The following is a 22,181-nucleotide window of genomic DNA, read 5'->3' on the forward strand; positions in this document are numbered from 1 at the left end:
GTAGTACTCCATTGTGTATATAAACCACAATTTCTTTATCCATTCATCAGTTGATGGACATTTAGGCTCTTTCCATAATTTGGCTATTGTTGAGAGTGCTGCTATGAACATTGGGGTACAAGTGCCCCTATGCATCAGTACTCCTGTGTCCCTTGGATAAATTCCTAGCAGTGCTATTGCTGGGTCATAGGGTAGGTCTATTTTTAATTTTCTGAGGAACCTCCACACTGCTTTCCAGAGCGGCTGCACCAATTTGCATTCCCACCAACAGTGCAAGAGGGTTCCCGTTTCTCCACATCCTCTCCAGCATCTATAGTCTCCTGATTTGTTCATTTTGGCCACTCTGACTGGCGTGAGGTGATACCTGAGTGTGGTTTTGATTTGTATTTCCCTCATAAGGAGCGACGCTGAACATCTTTTCATGTGCCTGTTGGCCATCCGGATGTCTTCTTTAGAGAAGTGTCTATTCATGTTTTCTGCCCATTTCTTCACTGGGTTATTTGCTTTTCGGGTGTGGAGTTTGGTGAGCTCTTTATAGATTTTGGATACTAGCCCTTTGTCCGATATGTCATTTGCAAATATCTTTTCCCATTCCGTTGGTTGCCTTTTAGTTTTGTTGGTTGTTTCCTTTGCTGTGCAGAAGCTTTTTATCTTCATAAAGTCCCAGTAATTCACTTTTGCTTTTAATTCCCTTGCCTTTGGGGATGTGTCGAGTAAGAGATTGCTACGGGTGAGGTCAGAGAGGTCTTTTCCTGCTTTCTCCTCTAAGGTTTTGATGGTTTCCTTTCTCACATTCAGGTCCTTTATCCATTTTGAGTTTATTTTTGTGAATGGTGTGAGAAAGTGGTCTAGTTTCAACCTTCTGCATGTTGCTGTCCAGTTCTCCCAGCACCATTTGTTAAAGAGACTGTCTTTTTTCCATTGGATGTTCTTTCCTGCTTTGTCAAAGATGAGTTGGCCATACGTTTGTGGGTCTAGTTCTGGGGTTTCTATTCTATTCCATTGGTCTATGTGTCTGTTTTGGTGCCAATACCATGCTGTCTTGATGATGACAGCTTTGTAGTAGAGGCTAAAGTCTGGGATTGTGATGCCTCCTGCTTTGGTCTTCTTCTTCAAAATTCCTTTGGCTATTCGGGGCCTTTTGTGGTTCCATATGAATTTTAGGATTGCTTGTTCTAGTTTCGAGAAGAATGCTGGTGCAATTTTGATTGGGATTGCATTGAATGTGTAGATAGTTTTGGGTAGTATTGACATTTTGACAATATTTATTCTTCCAATCCATGAGCAGGGAATGTCTTTCCATTTCTTTAAATCTTCTTCAATTACCTTCATAAGCTTTCTATAGTTTTCAGCATACAGATCCTTTACATCTTTGGTTAGATTTATTCCTAGGTATTTTATGCTTCTTGGTGCAATTGTGAATGGGATCAGTTTCTTTATTTGTCTTTCCGTTGCTTCATTGTTAGTGTATAAGAATGCAACTGATTTCTGTACATTGATTTTGTATCCTGCAACTTTGCTGAATTCATGTATCAGTTCTAGCAGACTTTTGGTGGAGTCTGTCGGATTTTCCATGTATAATATCATGTCATCTGCAAAAAGCGAAAGCTTGACTTCATCTTTGCCAATTTTGATGCCTTTGATTTCCTTTTGTTGTCTGATTGCTGATGCTAGAACTTCCAGCACTATGTTAAACAACAGCGGTGAGAGTGGGCATCCCTGTCGTGTTCCTGATCTCAGGGAAAAAGCTCTCAGTTTTTCCCCGTTGAGGATGATGTTAGCTGTGGGCTTTTCATAAATGGCTTTTATGATCTTTAAGTATGTTCCTTCTATCCCGACTTTCTCAAGGGTTTTTATTAAGAAAGGGTCCAAGCCCCATTTTAAAGGCTCCTCTGTGCCTCCTTTTCCCCCTTTTGCTTTCTTTGTCCTTTTAGAAAAATCTCATTGCTCAAGACTGTATCAGTTAGTTTGTGCTGCATAACAAATTACATTATAAACCATCCCAAGACTAAGTGCTTTAAAATGACTCATTTAGCTTATAATTTTCTGTGTTTGTTGAGCAATTCTTCACGTTTAGGCTGGCTCATGCCTCTTAACATCAGCTAGTAGTGGATGGCCTCATTTACATGTCTTGTAGTTGGCAAGCTATTGACCAGGGCGTCTTAGTTCTCCATGTTAGCAGGCTATCTTGAGCTCTTTACATGCTGGCCTTAGGATTGTAAGCTCAGCAAGTGCAAAAGGCTTTTTAAGGTTGTACTTGCTACCTCCCAGTTGCTAATGTCACATTGGCCAGAGCAAGCTATGTGACATCTCAGATGCAACATATAGAGAAATAGGTATCTCTTGATAGGAGAGGAAAAACTTCATTCTTGCAGTCTACTACAAAGAATCATAGTAAAGAACCAACAAAAATAGGGTGAGATTTTGCAGTTTCTTGCTGTTAATACAATCTGTGTTTTGATTGGAGTACTAGGAAGAAAGTATACCAAAACAACAGAATGAAGGAAGATGTTTGCTATAAATGATGAAATCATCTTGTGATAACCAGCCTTCCAGTTATTCAGGCCAAAACCTGAGTTTATTGGCTCTACCTTCAAAATACATCCAGAATCATTGGCTTTTTCTCACTGCCTGGGCTGGTAATGCCAGTGTTCCCATTATGCTCACCTGGATTATTGCATGCCCCAGAAATGGTCTTTCCCTTTCCACCTTTGCGCCCTGCACCCCCCTGAGAGTCTCTTTGGAAGAGCAGCTGGAATGATGCTTTAAAAATGGGTCAGATCATGACTCAGCACTCTGAACCCTTAAATGGCTTCTCAATTCTGGAAGTCATTACAATGGCCTCAGACCCTACCTGCCTGCCTTTATCCTACTGCTTTCTAACCTCACCTGATGCAGTTCTCCCCCTTCACTCCAGACATAAGGGCCTTCTTACTGTTTCCTAACCATGCCATACTTGTTCAGACATAAGGACTTTGCATTGTCCAGTCCCTCTGCCTGGAACACATTTCTCCCAAATTTCCATATGGCTTGTTTGCTTACCTCCAGATTTCCATGTGGCTTCTTCCCTTTCTTCTTTCAGATCTTTGCTCAGATGTCATCTTATCAGCACCATGTTCCCTGACTTCCCTAGTCAAAATTGCATACCATGTCTTTTGACATTCCCATCTGCCTTCCCTCTTATTTTTTTGGATTTGTTGGATGCCTCCTCCTGTCAGAATGTAAGCTTCCTCAGGGCAAGGATTGTCGTGTTCTGTTCACCTGCATCCTCAGGTCCTAGAAGAATCCTTAGAATGACATAGAGCCATTCTTTAGTATTTGTTCAATGAATGAATAGTATCTTACTTCACAGAGCTGTGGGGATTCAGTTACCTCAGGGGTCCACAACTTACAGCTCAGTGCCTGTTTTTATAAATAATTTTTTGGACACAGCCATACCCAGTTCATTCATGTGTTATCCATGGCTCTTTTTGCCCCATCATGGCAGAGTTGAATGCTTGCAAGACAGGTTGCAAAGCCTAAAATATTTACTATCAGCCCTTTACAGAAACAGTTTTCCAAGTCAGATGCTGAATGCCAAACACTTAGCACAGGTCTCACTACTTAGAGACTGGGCAATAAATGGAAACTGCTGCTATAGGTTTTTAGTTTTTATTATTTAGTTATTATCAAGAGGACAGTGTGCAATTGCCTAAAGAGATACATGACTTTTTATAGTTATGACTTCTCTATGCCCCTTCATATAAAAAAAATGAGAATTCTTTCTTTGCTTTTGCTGTGTAGTCCATCATAACTTGAACTCAGAAGTAACTAATTGAGAAATGAATAAATTGCCTTCCATGGGTTGATAGTGACCTAGAAAATATGGAAGCTGTGTTTAAACAGTTAGCGAGGAGAAACTCTGCTAGATGTGGGCTCGGGTGGTCTGGCTTGGTGTCTGTCTACATGCCTGACGTGGGTTCCACACTGCCTCCTTGTAGTTTTTGAATAAATGAATGTATGTTGAAGTTTAAATGTTTTTAAGGTAACATAATTTTTAATATCCTAAAATTTATACATTGTCATGATAACTAATTTTTTTATGTATTCCAGGGAATAATAAGTCACAAAGGGAGGAGCTGGACTCCATCCTCTTTCTTTTTGAAGTAAGTTTTTGTTAATTCATTTAGCTTTTAAGATTTTTGCTGAAAATATGATATTGTAGATCTTAATTTCATTTGAAGACATAAAAAAGTGATGGGCATGTATTTCTTTCCTTCCTCTTTTACAAACATTGCTGTAAAGAATTTTTTTTTTTTGGAAACGTGAGAGAATTTTTCCTATATGGTTACCTAGATGTGAAATTATTAGATAGAAATGTATACACATTTCAAATACTGATATTGTCAAATTGCTTTTCAAAAAGTCATGTAAAGTTATATGTAAACTTATGTTGAAGTCATGTGTGTGTTTCCCCAGCCAACACTGGTGATAGTTTTTTTTAAATATACGCAAACTGACATGCAAAAACTTATTCTTTTTAATATATTTTTCTGACCACTAGTGAGATTGCAATGTTTGTATGTGTCTGTGTGTCAATGTGTGTTGATCATATATTCTTTTTTTTTTTTTAAGTTTGTTTATTTTTGGGAGAGAGAGAGAGAGTGCACACCAGCTGAGGAGGGGCAGAGAGAGGGAGAGAGAATCCCAAGTAGGTTCCGTGCTGTCAAGCACAGAGCTGGACGTGGGGCTTGATCTCACAAACCATGACCTGGGCTGAAATCATGGTTGGATATTTAACAAACTGAGCCACCCAGGCACCCTGGATCATATATTCTTTTAAAAGTTGAAACAATATTTGGGTGTAGTTCTTGACCTATTAAGCTTAAAGTCATTCTTGTCTACATGTATTAGACAAGTGGCTAGGTTACTGATAACTTGGGACCTATACTAGAAAAAAATTGTAAGCACATGTAACCTAAGCACATGTCTCTTCAAATCATGAATAATTTCTAGATAACCAACAATTAACTTTCAGAAACATGTGCTTAGCTTGGTGTGAGGTCAACTTTATGACTCTAAAGGACATATTTGTTGCAGAGCTGGCTGGAGGGGGAGGCCAGGGGAGAAGGCTTCCATGGACTTTTTGGGTTTGTGGATTTATGAAATAAAACAGATCTGAAAACCTCTCCCACCCAGTATTTGGCTTGTGACTGGCAGTCAGTAACTGTGGTTCCTCATTTTCTCCTTTAAGGGCTGTACTCCTTCCCCAGAGTAATAATAACTGCATTTTATGTATTTTCTGTGGTAACCCTCCTGTGAATGAAACCTGTGCAGAGGAGTTTTTTTAACAGGAGCTTCGATTAAGTATGTCACTTAAATATGTATTTACTGACCATCATTTGTTTGAACTATTCCGTTAATTATCTTATACATGTAGCATTTAATATATTTACTAAAGCATCTATAACATAAATGCAAGTTTTGAAGCATGGTGATAAAGCTCATTCTCTTGACTCCCTCCCCCTCCAACATTTTAAGAAGTAGAAGGTACTTGGGTGCTTCTCCTTGATCCTGTTCTTTCTCTGCTCTGGAGGCAGCCGCTCCCTTGCATTATGCTTTTCCCTTTCTTTTTTGAAAATGGTTTTACCACAAGTATTTGTATCCCTAAACAATGCATTGTGTTTTGTTTGGTTTTGAGTGTAATAAAAATGGTCTCACATGGGACATAATCATCTGTGGCTTGCCTTTTACACTCAGCATTATTTCTGAGATTTATCCATGTTTTTGAACTTTGTTCAAGTTCATTCCATTCCCACTGCTGGATTAAGTGAACATGCATGATTTATTTAATTTCAACATTTTGTTTACAGATTTTTTTTTTTGTTGTTGTTGTTTTCTTGGTGGACTGTCTGGTTGTGAATAATGACAAGCTTGCCAGTTAGTCTGTTTTCTTGTCTTACGGTGCCAACCCAGCCCTCCAGTCCCTTGGTAAATAGACATGATAAAGATGGTCATCCTGCTTCTGATTCAAAGAGAGTTTTATTAATGTTTCATTATTCAGGACAATGTTTTCTTTAAAGTTTTGGTAGATAACTCTTTATCAGATTAAGTTCACTTCTATTTTTTTTTTCTGCATTCACTGAGATAACCATGTGATGATCCTTCATGAATATTAATGTAGTAAATTGCAGTTCTGAATTTGGGGGAGGCTCATACTTTGTTGCCATTTTTGGATCTATGTTCAAAACTTGAGGTTGGCCTAAATTTCCTTTTCCTCACATTGTTTTTGAATGATCCTATAGAACCTGGTGTCAAGTATTTCTTTTTCTGTTATATAAAATAGTTTGCATAAGATTGGAATGATGTGCTCCTGGAATGTTTTTTAGTCGTTCCTGTAACAACCATCTGACACTGGTGCTTTTTTGTTTTGTTTTTAGTGGGAAGATTTTAACCACTCGTTCAGTTTCTTTAATCATTTTAGGATTTTTCAGGTTTTCTATTTTTTCTTGATTCAGGTTTGGCAAATTATATATATTTTTTTAAGAATTTGAGAAATTCTAGGGGCGCCTCAGTGGCTCAGTCAGTTAAGCATCTGACTTGGGCTCAGGTCATGATCTCATGGTTCATAGGTTCAAACCCCACATCAGGCTCTGTGCTGGCATCCTGAGCCTGCTTGGGATTCTCTTTTTCCCTGTCTCTCTGCCCCTCCCCTGCTTGCACTCTCTCTCTCTCAAAATAACTAAGTAAGCTTTAAAAAAAGAATTTGAGGAATTCTAAGAATTTCTGATCACCAGAGTTTTAAAATTTATTAGTGTGACCCTTCTTTTGAGGGTCATAATTCTTTCAATTTTATCTACTCCGTATTGATCTTCATTGTCTTCGGTTGTTAGGTATTTTAGACACAGTATTAGCAGTAGCGACAAATGAAAGTACTTGTGTCACCCTTTACAGATACCATTTTGTTAGCTTCTGGTTACCATTGCAGCAGCCTTAAACTCTGTTCCCTGTCTGCTTGTTGCTTTAAATGCCTTTTCTCTCTGGCTTCTCTTAAAGTCTTTTTCTTACTCTTTGGTGTCCTGCAGCTTCGCCACAGAATGTCTACTGGAAGATCTCTTGTCTTGCTTGGTGTCTGTGTGTTTCCTCTATTTCCGGATTCAGATCGTGTATCATTTCTGTAAAATAGCTGCTGTCTCTGATCAAATGTTGACTCTTTTCTGTCCTCCTGGTGTACTTCCCAGGATTCTTATTTAAAACTCTTGCTCTCTCCTCCATGCGTCTCCAGCATGCTTTCACCCTCTTTCCCAGCCTCCTTGTGCTGCATTCCAGGCAGTTTCTTGGTCTCATCTGCTGAACCATTCTATTGTGTTTTAAATCACAATTTTTTTTTCATGTTTTTAACTTAAGTTTGGTGCTCATGTGTGGCTGGTTGCTTTTGATAGACTTTTGATACTTGTTCCTTTCTAGACCTCTTTTGTTTTCTTGAACATTTAACAATGTAACATTTCATATTCTGTATCTGATCATTCCAATATTTAAAGTCTTCAGTTGTCTAAATCTGCTGTCTCTCAACATGGCTTCTTTTCTTGCATACTTTTGTGGTAGGATTTTGAAATCAGATTTAATTGAACAATTTAATCTGTTTCAAGCCTGTGTTTTTCTGGAAGGTTTATTTTTCTTTTGCCAGGAGGCTGGGAGTGTTCTTGGTTGGGACCACTTTGGCTCCATTTGAGGATCCTGGTTTATAAATGGAATCTCAAATTCATTTCCTCAAACTTAAGGTGTGGTGGGAACTGGAGTATGGAAGGCACAGGGATCCAGAGATCCTGTAGTAGAATTGGCATTAGTTCTCCAGTATCTCAAATTGTTTCTCTTGAGCTTGTGGCTTACAGATCAGGTTTTGACTGACTTTTCTTCTCTCACCTTCCTTCTTTCCTTTTTTTAAGTCTTTTTCTTCCATTTTTTAAGTCTTTTGTTAGGTTCCCAGTGTCCTCTGAAGCCCAGATGTGTTTTGAGAATTACATTTGCTGCCACTGATTGCAAATCTAGTTGTCCTGCAGTGAGAAAGCCCATCGGGGACCGTAGTCCTATACCTCCCACAGAGGAGGTTTTAATACCTTCTTGTGTCCAAAAATTCTAGATTAGGGAGGGTGTTATTACAGATACATTACCGTCTACAGAGGATTAGTTGCCTATATAATAGAACAAATATATATTATTCAAAGCTCCATAAAACTTTCATTTTGCATAGTAAATATGAATGAATAATGAACTGCATTACTTTTGTTTATGTTCTCTTTCTGTCTCTGGCTATAGAAGGTAGGTTGTAATTTGTATGGTTCATTCTGAGAATTAAGTAACTTCACTGCTACTTTCTACAAGTTAGTGCCATATAAAGAGATGGTTTACAAGGATTTGGAGGTAAATACATATCAAGGTGTAAATAATTGGGAAAGGCTTCCTTTAAAAAAGGTGGAATTATTAAGACATGTTAAATCACAGAAGGGATATTGTGTAAAGACAGTCTATAAATACGAAGTGGATTGGAAGAAAGCACAGAGGTGAGAGAGAGTTCAGAAGGCTCAGAAGGAGAGTATGCAGGGAGACCTGCTGCCTGCCTCTGTAAGTCAGGGGCAATCTGGAAGGGAACCTTTGGAAAGGAAGCAGTAGTGTTTGCATGTAATGAGCTACTGGAGACATTACAGCACTCTGATGAAGCAAGTGGTGTGCAATCAAGGCTGCTAGCTCAGTTGAAGTCGTGGTTTCAGGCAGCAAGCACACCTTTCCATCTGCCTTTATGTCCAGTGGGAGGACTTGTACTGTTTGAAGTTGACCTCCAGACACCTTTGCCTGTGGCTACAAATCTGTGCATCGCTTAGAGTTTCTGTGGTTGCTGGTTCATGGGGATGGCTGTCTTTTTTTTTTTTTTTTTTTTTTTTTTTTTACTGAGATTCACTTGTTAATTTTACTCTTTCTTTAAAAAAATATATTTCATCGATCATTGTCATGTGTTTCAAATGGGAGTGGGGATGATAGTGTGGGACCCCATCAAATGAATTTACATTGCCATCTTGATGAGAATATAAGTGTTTTACATGGCCATCCTATGTCATTCCTTCCTGTTGAAGTGGGTTCTGTCTTCCCAGTTTTTGTCAGTGGAAGAATGGGGCCTTTATTATGTTGGGTGACTTGGCCAAGATTGCACATCTATCAAATGGCACATAGAGATTTAACCTCTGGTCTGACTGTAGAACCCATTTTCTTAAGGTGCCATGCCACCTTCCATGTAAGAATTTCAATATTCTCCTGCTTCTGAAGCTGTATCTTACAGGCCATGTATACCAGTATGTATCTATTCTTGTATAGTTCATTTATTACGCACATTTATTGGATACCAGCTATGTGTCAGGCACATTGCTAGGTGCTGGAGATGTGGCAGTGGGTAAGTTAGACAGAACCCCCTGCCTCATTGAGCATATGTTACATTTCATACTAACTGAAGCGTCCACTGGTAACAATGGATTTATGCCAGAGCTCCAGTAATGACTTTCTGAGTCACAGAAAATTCTGAATGGCCCCTTGTAGAAGTGATACTTTGGTGGTAGCCCTTGAGGTAGCTACTTGCATAGGGGAAAAGGAGGGCTGGGATAGAAATGTAAGGTACATGATAAATGGGCTTCAAGGCCAAATAATTCACCTGACTTTGAGAACCTTTTGGATTCAGTAGTTGAGAGGCTGTTTTAATGGTACATGGAATTTGTTTTAATCAGGTATGGTAAGACAGACACACAGACATGAAAATGATTGCCATGAAGGAAGAAATTTTTATTGTACTCACGGGAGTACAACAGAAACAGGAGTCATCGCATGTTAGCAGGACTATGAAGAGAAGCCACAGAGAGCATACAGAGAGCAGGCAGAGGGGGGATCTGAGGTGGGGAGCCTTTATTGTGGGAAGGAAGGAATGGGTAAGGCAAGGTAAGCAAGCTAAACAAGTTTAGGATTGGATAGTTTGGATAATTTTGGCAGGCTCTGGGCTGTAGAGGTGGTCCCTAGGTGTCCAATACCTAATCCCCTGGTGATTTTAAGAGGAGGATAGTGTCCCAAGTGTGAGAGCCCATAAAAGGAGGTGGTTGCGGGAGTGGATTTGGGATTTGTTGGTTTGCCTGTCAGAGGCATGCGGGCAAGCCCCAGATGTCAGAGCATCAAGAATACAGAAAATAAGAAAATAGAGTTAATACAGAGATGTTGTTTTGAGTTGTCTGCCATATTGTATGCCATTAGTACAGAAATGCAGTACTTTGGAGTTACTTATATATGGTTAAGAAAATTCTAGAATTTGATAGCAAGGTATTTCCTCACCCCCGTACCCACACCCCAATTAAAATATACATTGACAGAAGGCATTTAATTTCAAAGCTTATAAATGTTCTGGCCTCAGAATGGTGCTCATTTATCTATCTTTCAAGTAATTACAGAGTTAGCAATCACAGATGTACAGAACATTTGACTTCTAGATTCCTTATTTTTAGATTTATCCAAATTACCCCACCAGATTAAGTAAGTCCTGTTTTTTTCTTCCTAGAGACCTGAACAGTTTCTTTATAACCTGTAAAGTGTAGTGTGAGCTGGGCTAACATTTCGAGCCTCTCCAGGGTCCCTGTGTGGCTTTCTTTCCCGGTCATTGGGGGTGTTGTTCTGCGAAGGTGCTCTCTCACACATACTGCTTTGCTTACTGCTCCTTTACCTCTTTTTGCGTAATTTTACTTCTGGCCTCCTGGTTTATGCAATTCTGCTTTCAGGGACTGACCTTTGCTCTCCTTGTCATCTGGCCCATACTTTCAGGCTCCGTTCAGACCCACTGATTTCTTCTGGCAACTCCAGCTAGAGGTGTCCGTTTTTTTTCTGTGAACTTGTATAAATATGCTCCGGCTAGTTACCATTTCATTATAGCCAGGTGTTCTTAGTTTTCCCTGAAGGTGGCTGTGTCTTCGCTTCCTAATGAGACTATAAAGTTCCTGAGGCCAGCAACCATTCCATACAATCCTTTGTATTCTCCCTCCTATGCACCCCCCGCCCCGATTTGCACCTGTTTATATTTAGTGTTGGATTAAAGCTTCTTGAAGTCGCATCTTATTTCCCATTGGGTTATTTGTGATTTTTATGTTAAAAACATTTTCCTTCCTCACCTAAATCTCTCTCTGGATAAAAGAAATAGGAAGAAGGTCTCTTTAGATCAGGCTTTGATGCTAACAAGCTGTGTGGCTTTGAGTTGGGTACTTGCCCTTTCCTTACCTGGGCTTTCTTGTATGTGATGTGAAGGAGAGGTACTGGATAGCTCTGGGGTCTGTCTCTTCCAGCCCTAACAACCCATGACACTACAGATCAGGAAGTTCACGGGTAAGTCTTTTAGCATGAAATTTAATTTCATGCTTTCATTTAGTTTTAAATATTAAATTGACTTGACTCTGACTAGCCTTTGCAGATCTAAACACCTCAGTTGCTTTTTCTCTAGGGCAACTCTATTCAATAGAACTTTCTGTGATCATGGAAAGATTCTGTATCTGTACTACCCAGTTAGGTAACCATGAGCTGCATGGGCTGGTTAGTGCTTCAAATGTGGATGCTGTGACTGAAATTTTAATTATAAATAATTTCATTTGATTTAAATTTTAGAATAGCCACCTGTGGCTAGTGGCTACTGATTGGACAGAGAAGCTCAATAGTCTTCCCACAGAGCTTTGGTACCTCATTTGAAAGACTTACATCTTTTTGTTAAATGCTTGGTTAAATCCTCAGCATGTTGCACATTGTGTTGCAGGGGACTTAACTTAAGGTTTAGGGTTTTACTGAAATGGTTTCCCTGGGCTTCTCAGGCAGAGTTACCAAAGTGCCGGGGGAGATTATGCCTTTTCCTCCTCCAGTTGGAGAAGCATGGCTCCAGAGTGGTCTTATGCAAACACAAAATTGAAAAGCCACACACAGATTCATTCTACTCTTTTTATGTTTGTTTTTAGCTGAAAATAAGACTTCAAATAATGGCCAAATTAAGTACTACTTTATCTCCCCATCACACCCCCTGCCTTCCCTGCACCCACTTCTCTCACCACAGTATCAAAAAAACACTTATGGTGTCAGTTCAGGGTATGTATGCTGTTTCGCCTTCTCCCTTCCTTTGGTGGGGGAGATTCAGGTTGGAGAGGCATGGGCACTAGAGGCAAACAATAGCAGATGAGCTACCCAGAGAATGTAGATGATCTGTGGGCTTCTTCAAGGGCAGTCAGAGGAACAGGAATATAACTATGGTCACTAGTGTTTGTTTTTTCTTTACTATTGAAGATGAAGTTGGCTTGTTTGAAATTTACTGTAGACTTCCTACCTACCATCTCCCTTCCCTTCCTGTGTGGAGGTAATGCTGGATTCGAGGCAGGACGTGATTGTAGAGTCATGCTGGCTATAGTTATGTTTGGGAGTCATAACTGACCGGTGGTAAATCCAGGGCTGTGGTGGAAGCTGTCTTACTTTAATGGAATTCAACACTGGGTGTTCTTTATTGTTCCAACTGAGCTTGTATAGATAGTGGGTTTAGCCTCTAATTCTTTTCCTCAAAATAGGGAGAAAGGATTTTACTAGCTTTTCTGATGATAATAACACAACTAGATCCATTGTGGTGCCTAGAGTCGTGTAAAAGAAGGTGAAATGAGTGGCTGGTTTTCCCCTCTGTATAGTTACTTTGTATTTGCCATCAGTAATTGGAGCTTTCATTTTATTTCCAATACATATGGAAATTGTAACTTTTCACACGTTAATAGCATCTCTCTACCTCAGATATTAATAATGGAGAAGAGGGGCACCTGGGTGACTCAGTCGGTTGAGCTTCCGACTTTGGCTCAGGTCATGATCTCGCGGTCTGTGAGTTTGAGCCCCATGTCGGGCTCTGTGCTGACAGCTCAGAGCCTGGAGCCTGCTTCAGATTCTGTGTCCCTCTCTCTCTGCCCCTCCCCCACTCATGCTCTGTCTCTCTCTGTCTCAGAAATAAATAAACATAAAAAAAAATAATGGAGAAGAATTTCCTGAAAAAAACTAGAATTATGAATACAATGGGATTACAAACAGTTCTGAGATGTTTGTTTCCATTTCTCCCCTCCCTCCCACCTCACTTTCCTTCCCCCACCTTCTTGGTCCTTTCTTTTGTGGAACTGTATATCTTTTATAACTCTTTGCTGATGAAAACGAATCAGAAGCTCCTGCAGAGGTACAGTGGAAAAGCTTGGGCCAAGTCAGAGACCAACACATCCAGGGCCAGTATCCAGCAGGATTCCATCACAATCCTTTTGCTTTCTTTATACAATGGCTAATGCCATTTCTTACGAGCAAATAACACAGAGCAAGACAGCACAACTGTAGTTTTGCAACTAACCAGTTTCCCCATTCCCTGCTTTCCTTTGCTTGATTCTTCATTACTTATTTCAGATTGTCCAGTGTGCAAGCATACTTCAATGCTACTCCCTCCTTCTCATGTTGAGGTGAAGGACTTCCTTCCATAAACCTCTCAGGTTATTGCTTTTTATTTTTTCCACAAGGACTGCTTTACTGATATTGAGTGGAGGAGGGACAAGAAGAAATAAAATGAGCAAGAAAGACAGATTCTTCTTAAATCCTTTGAATTTAAGTTCTTATTGAGGATTTCAAATATTTGGATGCTTCCATGGATTTTTTTTTTTCTTTTAAAAGAATGATGCCAACTTTGAATGCAGCTCCTGGGTCACTGCCATAATTCTAAATGACTGATTGGAACTGGAAAAACAAACAAACAAATTCAGTATAAGTTCATGTTTCCTGGAGAACATTTTTTTTTTTTAATTTTTTTTTTCAATGTTTATTTATTTTTGGGACAGAGAGAGACAGAGCATGAACGGGGGAGGGGCAGAGAGAGAGGGAGACACAGAACCGGAAACAGGCTCCAGGCTCTGAGCCATCAGCCTAGAGCCCGACGCGGGGCTCGAACTCACGGACCGCGAGATCGTGACCTGGCTGAAGTCGGACGCCAACCGACTGCGCCACCCAGGCGCCCCTCCTCGAGAACATTTTAAAAAGAACTGAGCGGATAGAGACACCCATCTCCCACCCCAAAGCTACCTGCATTCCAGCTGACAAACAAAATCAGCACCACTGGTTATCCTGACCAGAATGTCATGTCACTTTTATGACATCAGGGGTATATTTTAATGTGTTATATATATTTTAAATGATAATACATGTAGGTATGTAATTGTTCTGGCTTGTTAACGTTAGTCATACTTGTTTTTATTAATGTTGAGCCCTTGTTTGGGAACAGCTCCGGATGATAGCAGTATTGTTACAGCATAGTGTGATCTGCTTCACAATATTCCTTGAGGCTCCCCTGCAGGGATCACATTACAGAAGAGGCCTGGATGGCCAGTTGTGCCTTTTCTCATTTGTCTCACGTGTTGCTGGTAGTGATGCATTAGCTCAGAAATCACTCCTCAGCTCTGTGCCCTATAATGGATACTGGGGGAATAATAATTAACATACAGCCCAGGCCTTTCATTCCTATAGCCTCTGGTTATACTGGTGTCTGCTTTGAATCATGAGATGTTTATGATCTCTGCAAATGGGAAGATGCAAACAAAATATAAACATACATATAAAGTCCCTTGTGGAGATTCTTGAGGTTAAAATTTGATTATTTTATTACGGCATGGTAATAATTTGAATTGGACTGCAAGTGTCTAAGTTGAAAGCCATTTTCAGTGGATGTTTTAACTTCTAAATTTAATATTTAAGACTACAGTTTTCCTTACGCCTTGAGACTTGCAGGTGAGAAACTTGGGATTGACCCAACAGGATATACTGAATTACTCAATTCACCTTGGGGAAGGGAAACTGGAGACATGTTTGTGGAAGTCTGAAATTACATTCTGGTGATTATCTGTTGCAATCCAGATGCCCTGAGTTTCCTGGCCTCTCTCACATAGTGTGCTGCTGGACTCATTGGTAACTGATACCCTCAGAAACAGGTCCCCTGGAAGGCAGCACTCGCAAATGCTTCCAAGAACCCTTTAAGGGCAGATAGTAGAAACAGCATCAGGGCTAAATATATGGAAAATTCACAATAGAACTCCAGCGTGTTGTACTTATTGTTAGAACAGCAGAAGATATATAAAGAGCTTTTTCTCTCCCTTTAGATTGATTGGAATTAATGTGTTAACATAATTTGAATGAGTTGGTTTCTTTTTTATAAATTTAGGAGAGAGTTGTACAAACACATGCTGTGAATTTTCTGTCTTGTTTTGTTTGGATATGTGGTGTGGCAGCTATTGTAGAGTGACACCTAGTGTTTGATGTACTTGTGACACTGGGCAGGTTGAAAGGGGAATCTGCCTGGAAGTGGGCCATGCACCAGCTGTTCTTGGGCATTCACTGAGTGAACTTGTTGGAGTGGCCAGTCCTGAGCCGACTGCAGGTCTGCGACACTTTCTAATTGTGTTGAGACAAGCTTTTAAAATTCTTTAAGTTTTGGGGATGGCAGAAACCACAAGGTGGCATCTCACTGAGGCTTTGTTAATTCTCTACTCATAACTTACCTCTAAACTCTTTGGAAGTGATTTTTTTTTTTTTTCATCTTATGAAAATATGACACAGCCAACCAGCTGTGCTGGTACCAAAATCAAAGAGACCTGAAAAGTGCAGTTTTTAGCCAGAAAATAGAATCTTATATGAACTGAAGAAAAGTATGGAGTAACTGTGACTGAGATCTCCCATGTAAGATCCTTGTGTGAAAAGAAGACTCCTTTAGAATCTGTTTTAGTGAGTGCTTCACTCAGAGCAAAACTATATATTGTGGGTAGAATTATATGCTACTTTTTTTTTTTTTTTTTTTTTTTCCGAGAGAGAGCATATAATCAGGGTTGGGGCAGAGAGAGAGAGAATCTCAAGCCAGCTCTGTGCCATCAGCATGGAGCTTGACATGGGGCTCAAACTCACAAACTGTGAGATTATGACCTGAGCCGACATCCAAAGTCAGATGCTTAACTGACTGAGCCACCCAGTGCTGCTATATGGTACTAATTTGGGGATTTGTGAAGGTCTCTGGATATTCTCTCATTAAAAGCAAAGAGTCTAGTGCAATTTGGTTTTCTTTAAAAAGATATTAGACCTTTGCATGATCTTAAACAAAGTAAAAAAAAAAAAATAACCTCTTAACAATCTATCAAGTGCCTACACTTCTAAGTTTTTGAATTTGCATTTTCAGTACCCGATGAAAATGCTTTCCTATTGGTAGCTGTCTATTTTGATCAATATCAGTCATACTTTTCTTTACTCCATGGTTCTGTACATCTCATGCTGGTGCTCTTGCATACCCTCTTTTTCCTATAACTACTTCAGCCTTTGGTCAGAGTTTCAATCTTCCCTCCTACTTGAGTATCCTGGTTAACTAACTAGTCTTTTGGTCTATGATCTCTGCCCCTTGTGTCTCCCTCTCACACCTGGAATGTTGTTTGTGTAATGTAATTCTGGTTCCCTTGGACTTTAAGATGAAGTTTGAACTCCCCTGATGTTCAAGGCCCTTCCTAATCTGGCCTCTACCTCTCTCCATTCCTTGTTACTCGCCTTACTTTTGTTCCCACTGGCAACAAAGCAGCAGGGTTTGCTTTTGTTTTTGTTTTTGTTTTTGTTTTTTCCTGCTGTTGCTTAGTCTGCCTAAAAATGTCCTCCACTGCCTGGCGTACTCCTGTGTATCCTTCAGGATTCAGTTCAAGGGTGATCTCCCTTTGGAAGTGTGCCCTGTCTGTACTCACTCCCTTGTGCACGTACTGACATCCCTGATGTTCTTGCCTTTACCCTTTAGGGCTGTCACTTTTTGAGCAGGAACAGTTTCCTATATCGCTTTATTTCTGATCCCTCACATGGTACCTGGCACAAAAAGGGCACTTAAGAATACTTACTAATGAGTCAAATAAATGTTTGATTTAGAAGGTATTTGTTTTAATTACCTGCACTGATTTGCAGTGCTTGGAGATGTTTTCGTTCTTACAAAACTTACCTTAAAAAAAATTGATTTCTTCCTAAAATCACCTTTTTTCAACCTTTTGAGTTTAAAATTTAGAAGTGTTTTTTTTTTGTAGGCATACCTATACAGATTTGCCTCTTTCAGCTTTGACCAGTTTTTGTTCTACAGCATTCACGTTGTTGATAATCTTGAGTCTATAATTATATGGGTTTTTTTTTAACCTGAGTGTTGCCAAAAGAATGTTTTAAAATCCCTCAAGTACTTGCAATTTTTTTTTAAGTTTAAACTCTCAAAGGTGGGCTCGCAATGCATTGAGTTTGCTTGTGACTTGTGCAACTCCTACTTTGATGGTTTTATTCACATGGCTTAGAAAAATAACTTTTAGTAAATTTTCATGAATGTTAGAATCTATGAAGTGATTCTACAGACTTGCCTCTCTGCATCTATCTATGAAACAACTCTTAACTATATTCAGAGATGTTGTATTTGCACTGTATTGCCTGTTATATCTTACAAAGATAGAGTGCATTAAAATCTCCTATTATAAGTGTATTAAATATCTCAGTTTCTGCATTTGTTTTATTTTCATGCTATGTTATTGGTTGCATAAAGGTTCATATTATCCTTAAATTGTGAATTACACTTTTAATCTATTTGAAATGATTCCCTTTGTCCCCCTTAAAGCCTTTTCACTTGATATTGATACTGCTTTGCTGTGTGTTTGTACCTATGCATGCCTGATATGTTGTTTTTTGTATTTTATTCTTAATCTTTCTGTGTTTGAAAGCCAGTTCTGATTGACTTGGTCTTTGGTAGAGGAATTTAACCTGTTTGTATTTATGATATTTTTGTGTGTGTGATAATCAGCATTTTTGGTTTTTCTTCTACTTTTGTTTTTTGGGAAAGAGGTCACTTTCACTTCATGGAATATACTTTGTGATTATAAAATATACTTTCTATTTTCTGTCATTCCAATAATTATCCTTAAATTAATAAAATAGTATTAAAACTTTCTTTCTTGTAATTATTCATATTAATAAAAAAAACAGTATTTGATGATAGCCCCCTGCTTTTACTTTAACCACATATATCTTTTGTACTTCTCACTTATCAGCTATTTTAAGTATTTTGTATCCAGATTTTTTTATATATAATATTTTTAGAATGTTATTTCTCTTATGTTAATCATTTTGAGGATTTACTCTACTTTTCATAACCATATTAACTCCAATTATATAAATATAGCTCACTGTCACAGTGTTTATACCCCTGCATCTTTGTTTTTGGATTGTTTAATCTCTGTATTTGCTGGAATGTGAATTTTCTAGAATGTGAATTTTCTTAGTATGTTGAAGAGGGGATATGCAGCTGGTATACTTCCAGCTCTATAATATTTTTTCTTCTAGCTTCAAACATATATAACTGTATATATACTTTCCAAATTGTACTCTTTTTTCCTCAAAACTCTGGATTTGTTTGCTTTTTAAAATAGCTAGTTTACTCTAACTATCTTTACCATGGCACCTGGTCTACTTTGGGGCTTCTGTTCTCCATATGGGTGTATATTCTGGGGTGCATTCTACTTGCTTTGGCCTACAATGAGCCATGGACTGCACTGTCTTCTGGAGTTAATGTTGCAGAGAAAAAGACTGAGATTAGCCCGACTTTTGTTCCTCTGTGGATATTCTGATTTTTTGGATTTGTGTAGGAATTTTAGTTATATATTGAATTTACAACTTTAAATGTGCTCTGTCTAGCTGTTTCTCTCTGTTCAACCTATTTAGTTCCTGGGAGGCCTTGTGATACACAGGGTTGCAGTGGGGGTCTCTGTGGCAGACTCTAGATTCATGCTTTCCATATTTTCATCTTCATGTAATATTTCCTCATTTCAGAATGTTACTTATTTTGTTTTCTTTATTTTCCTAGGTCTTAAAAAAAAATTCAGGGTCCTCTTGGATCTTTTAAGAACATGACTCAGAAATTCTAAAAAAAATTACCCTGTTTCAGAAAATCTCTTTCAGAAGGAGGAGTTTCCATATTTCTGTAGGATGGTCTCCTCCTTCGTTGCATATTCTGGTGTGTTCTGCCCTCACAGGAGGGGCACCACCTCCATCCCACATGATTCCGTGCAGGTTCATCTGTGCTTTAAGCAGCAATTCCTCTAAGTGTTTTGCTTGTTAGATAGGCTCCTTTACCGTTTCTGGGTTTTAATTGCTTAATGCGGTTTTCAACATTTTAATATTGGTTGAATTCTAAAATACAGGAGAGAGAAATTAGATGTCCCTCCCTTTTTATTACATCCCATATTTCCTTCAGGGGTCTTTGTCTTGTATTTTAGTCTCTCTTTTGAAATGTTTTTATTCATTTTCTCCTTAGCTGAGAAAAGTATTGCTTCTCAAGTGATGACCTAATCAAGCATTAAGGTTTCCTATAATGTTTGGAAACACAATTCCATGCTTTGTTATATTTTTTTCTTAATTAAAAAAAAATTTTAACGTTTATTTATTTTTGAGAAAGAGAGACGGACAGAGCATCATCAGGGGAGGGGCAGAGAGAGAGGGAAACACAGAATCCGAAGCAGGCTTCAGGCTCTGAGCTGTCAGCACAGAACTTGACATGGGGCTCGAATCCATGAACTGTGAGGTCATGACCTGAGTGGAAGTTAGATGGTCAACCAACTGAGCCACTCAGGCACCCTTTACATTTTTTTTAATGTTTATTTATTTTTGAGAGAGAGAGAGAGCAGGAGAGGGGCAGAGAGGGAGAAACAGAATCCGAAACAGGCTGCAGGCTCTGAGCTGTCAGCGCAGAGCCCGACACAGAGCTTCAAACTCACCAACTGCAAGATCATAACCTGAGCCAAAGTCAGATGCTTAACCATCTGAGCCACCCAAGCTCCCCCCATGCTTTCTTGTCTTTATCAGGTGCCTACTTGCGAGGTTCTGTGTTTCTACTGTGTTAGAGTATGAGCACCTTCCTTAAACTAGAACATTTCCTTGTGTCTGCCTGTACACATGAACTAAAATTAGAATTCCCATTGTCTTGCTCTTTTTTAATTTTTCACTCATCCCTCTCTTTGTGCATGCAGTACTTATTAGGAAACATGACATGCCAAGTGCTGTTCTTGAGGTTGGGGATACAAGATGGCTAATAGAGGGTCCCTTCTAGCAAGGAATCTAGCACCGAATGGTAGGGTAGGTCCTGTGTTTGTCTAACTGGGAAGCATGCTGGTGAGGGGTGTGGTGAGAGATATGGTTAATGTGGGCCCTTTTGAAGAGGTGATGGTTGACTTCAGTTTTAAAGACTGAAGAGGATGTAACAAGATGGAACTGTGCTTTCCTTGCTCAGTAACAGCATGGCTAGTGATTAGGTAGATAGCATACTGTTCTGGAAGGGATTGCCATAGAAGGAGAAGGAGAAGGGATTGCTAAAGAAAGCTAACAATGTAGCTATCTTATATTTAACATTATGCAGTTCCTTATTTTAGCTCATTTCTCTTAAATTTTAGTTCTGAAACAAGTGTTGACACCCAGAGATCAATGTACATATTTTGTCTACACAGAAAGCTGAGTCATTGTCAGTAAGAGATGCATGGCTAGGCCCATGACAGCTGAAGAATAAGTTGTCCTCTCTGTAGGTCTACCTGGAAGTGACCATGTCACCAGCCTCCTCCTCCCCCTCCCATGGGTCCTTCTGAAACCGGACTGTCCTTGTGGCCTGGGCCTCCATGGTATTTCCATTAAACTCACCTGCCCAGATGTCAGAAGTTTTCTTCTCATTTATCACTCAAAAGGTCAAGGAACTAAGACTTATGTTCTTTTAGATAAAACTCCCTATTTTTTCCATAGTTAACACTTCCTTTACCTTGCACCCTTGTGTCATGTGGCTAGTTTCAGGGAGAGTTGCAGCTTGTGTTCCCTACTTCTGGACATAACAGGTTTAGTTGGTCATTGTTTTGGTAGATTACCTCACGTGAGTTAGGATGTTATCTTCACCGCCCTACCTTTCTAAGTGGAATTGAAATCAAGTGTGAATCTACTGGGATATGTTGCAATCATCTGGTAATAATTTGGGGAAAAAATGTTTCCCATACAAATTAAATGAAGATCAGCAGTTTAAAGTATACCATAGCATCCTGTATGAACTCCAGCTTACATTTCGCATTATTCCTGGTCATGCAGTAGGTTCTGAAGAAAAAAGAACTATGGATAATCAGTTAAAAGAATGACAGATTCCCTGATGTGCTGATCAGTAGTAATACCTAATTTTGATTTCAAGTGTGCTATAATGGATTACCATATAGATGCAGCTGAGCACTGAGCATTAAACAGAGTCATGTGTTTTTCAGAAAAGTAATATTTATTCACACTGTGTGGCTTTCTTGAAATTTTTTTTTATTTTACTCTCCAGTGAAACTACAAACAAGATGTCAATAGCTTATGTGGCATTCACAGTAGTGTAGCTTAGAATATCAGCTGCAGTAGAAATGCCATAATTGCCTCAGTAAAGGTAGGCTTCATCTGGTACTTTCTGAGGGACAGGCTTAGCATTTAGACACAGATGGTCATGTGGGGCTTTATTTTTATTGACTTCAGAGACTTTAATGCATAAAAAATGGTCCTGGCAATATTTGGGTACAAAAAGAAGCATCAGTGTAGGTGATGTTTCAACCTTTGAGTGGTTGTGTAAGATTCTGTCCATTTTGGAATGTTTTTAGTAGCTCAGATTGGGGCATGGTGTTTCATATCCAAACCTTACCGAGTTTATTTTTGAGTGTCTTTAAAGTCCATCCATTTTACAAATCTGAAAACTTTTATCCAGAAGTGGTGATGATGATAGACCTGACCTCAGAGCAAGTTGGAGACTACTAGTGGCCTACTGACAGTGTCCAACCATCTAGATACACATCATCCCACTGCATTTTTTATTTTCTTTACAGTAAAAAGACATTTTTTCTCTATTGCACAGTAAGAAAAGAAACTTAAGGAGATAGGGTAAGTATTTTGGAAAGCTGAAAAGCGTGATTCAGTGCTGAATTTCCTGACTAAAAGTAAAGGTCTGAAGAACAGGCATGCCAAGCATTTGTATAGCCCAATATAAGATCTATCCTGAATCTGTGGAGTAATTTTCTCAGCATCTTCTATACGATGTTTTGAAATCAAGTGGC

The 22,181-nt window shown here is 39.1% G+C and overlaps 1 protein-coding gene across 7 annotated transcripts in view; it reads left to right on the top strand.

Annotated features, from left to right (window-relative positions):
* The window catches only part of RALGAPA2 (Ral GTPase activating protein catalytic subunit alpha 2), a 328,194-nt gene that overhangs the window by 32,905 nt on the left and 273,108 nt on the right, over nt 1–22,181 (top strand). For all 7 annotated transcript variants that reach the window (XM_086701570.1, XM_086701563.1, XM_086701564.1 and 4 more), the window contains exon 3: nt 4,093–4,145. In XM_086701570.1, the coding sequence (XP_086557696.1) occupies nt 4,093–4,145 (53 nt within the window). The remainder of the gene's footprint in view (nt 1–4,092; nt 4,146–22,181) is intronic.

This window comes from Puma concolor, chromosome A3, assembly GCF_028749965.1.
Source record: "Puma concolor isolate L17-30 chromosome A3, mPumCon1.1.hap2, whole genome shotgun sequence".
Classification (NCBI taxonomy): Eukaryota; Metazoa; Chordata; class Mammalia; order Carnivora; family Felidae; genus Puma; species Puma concolor.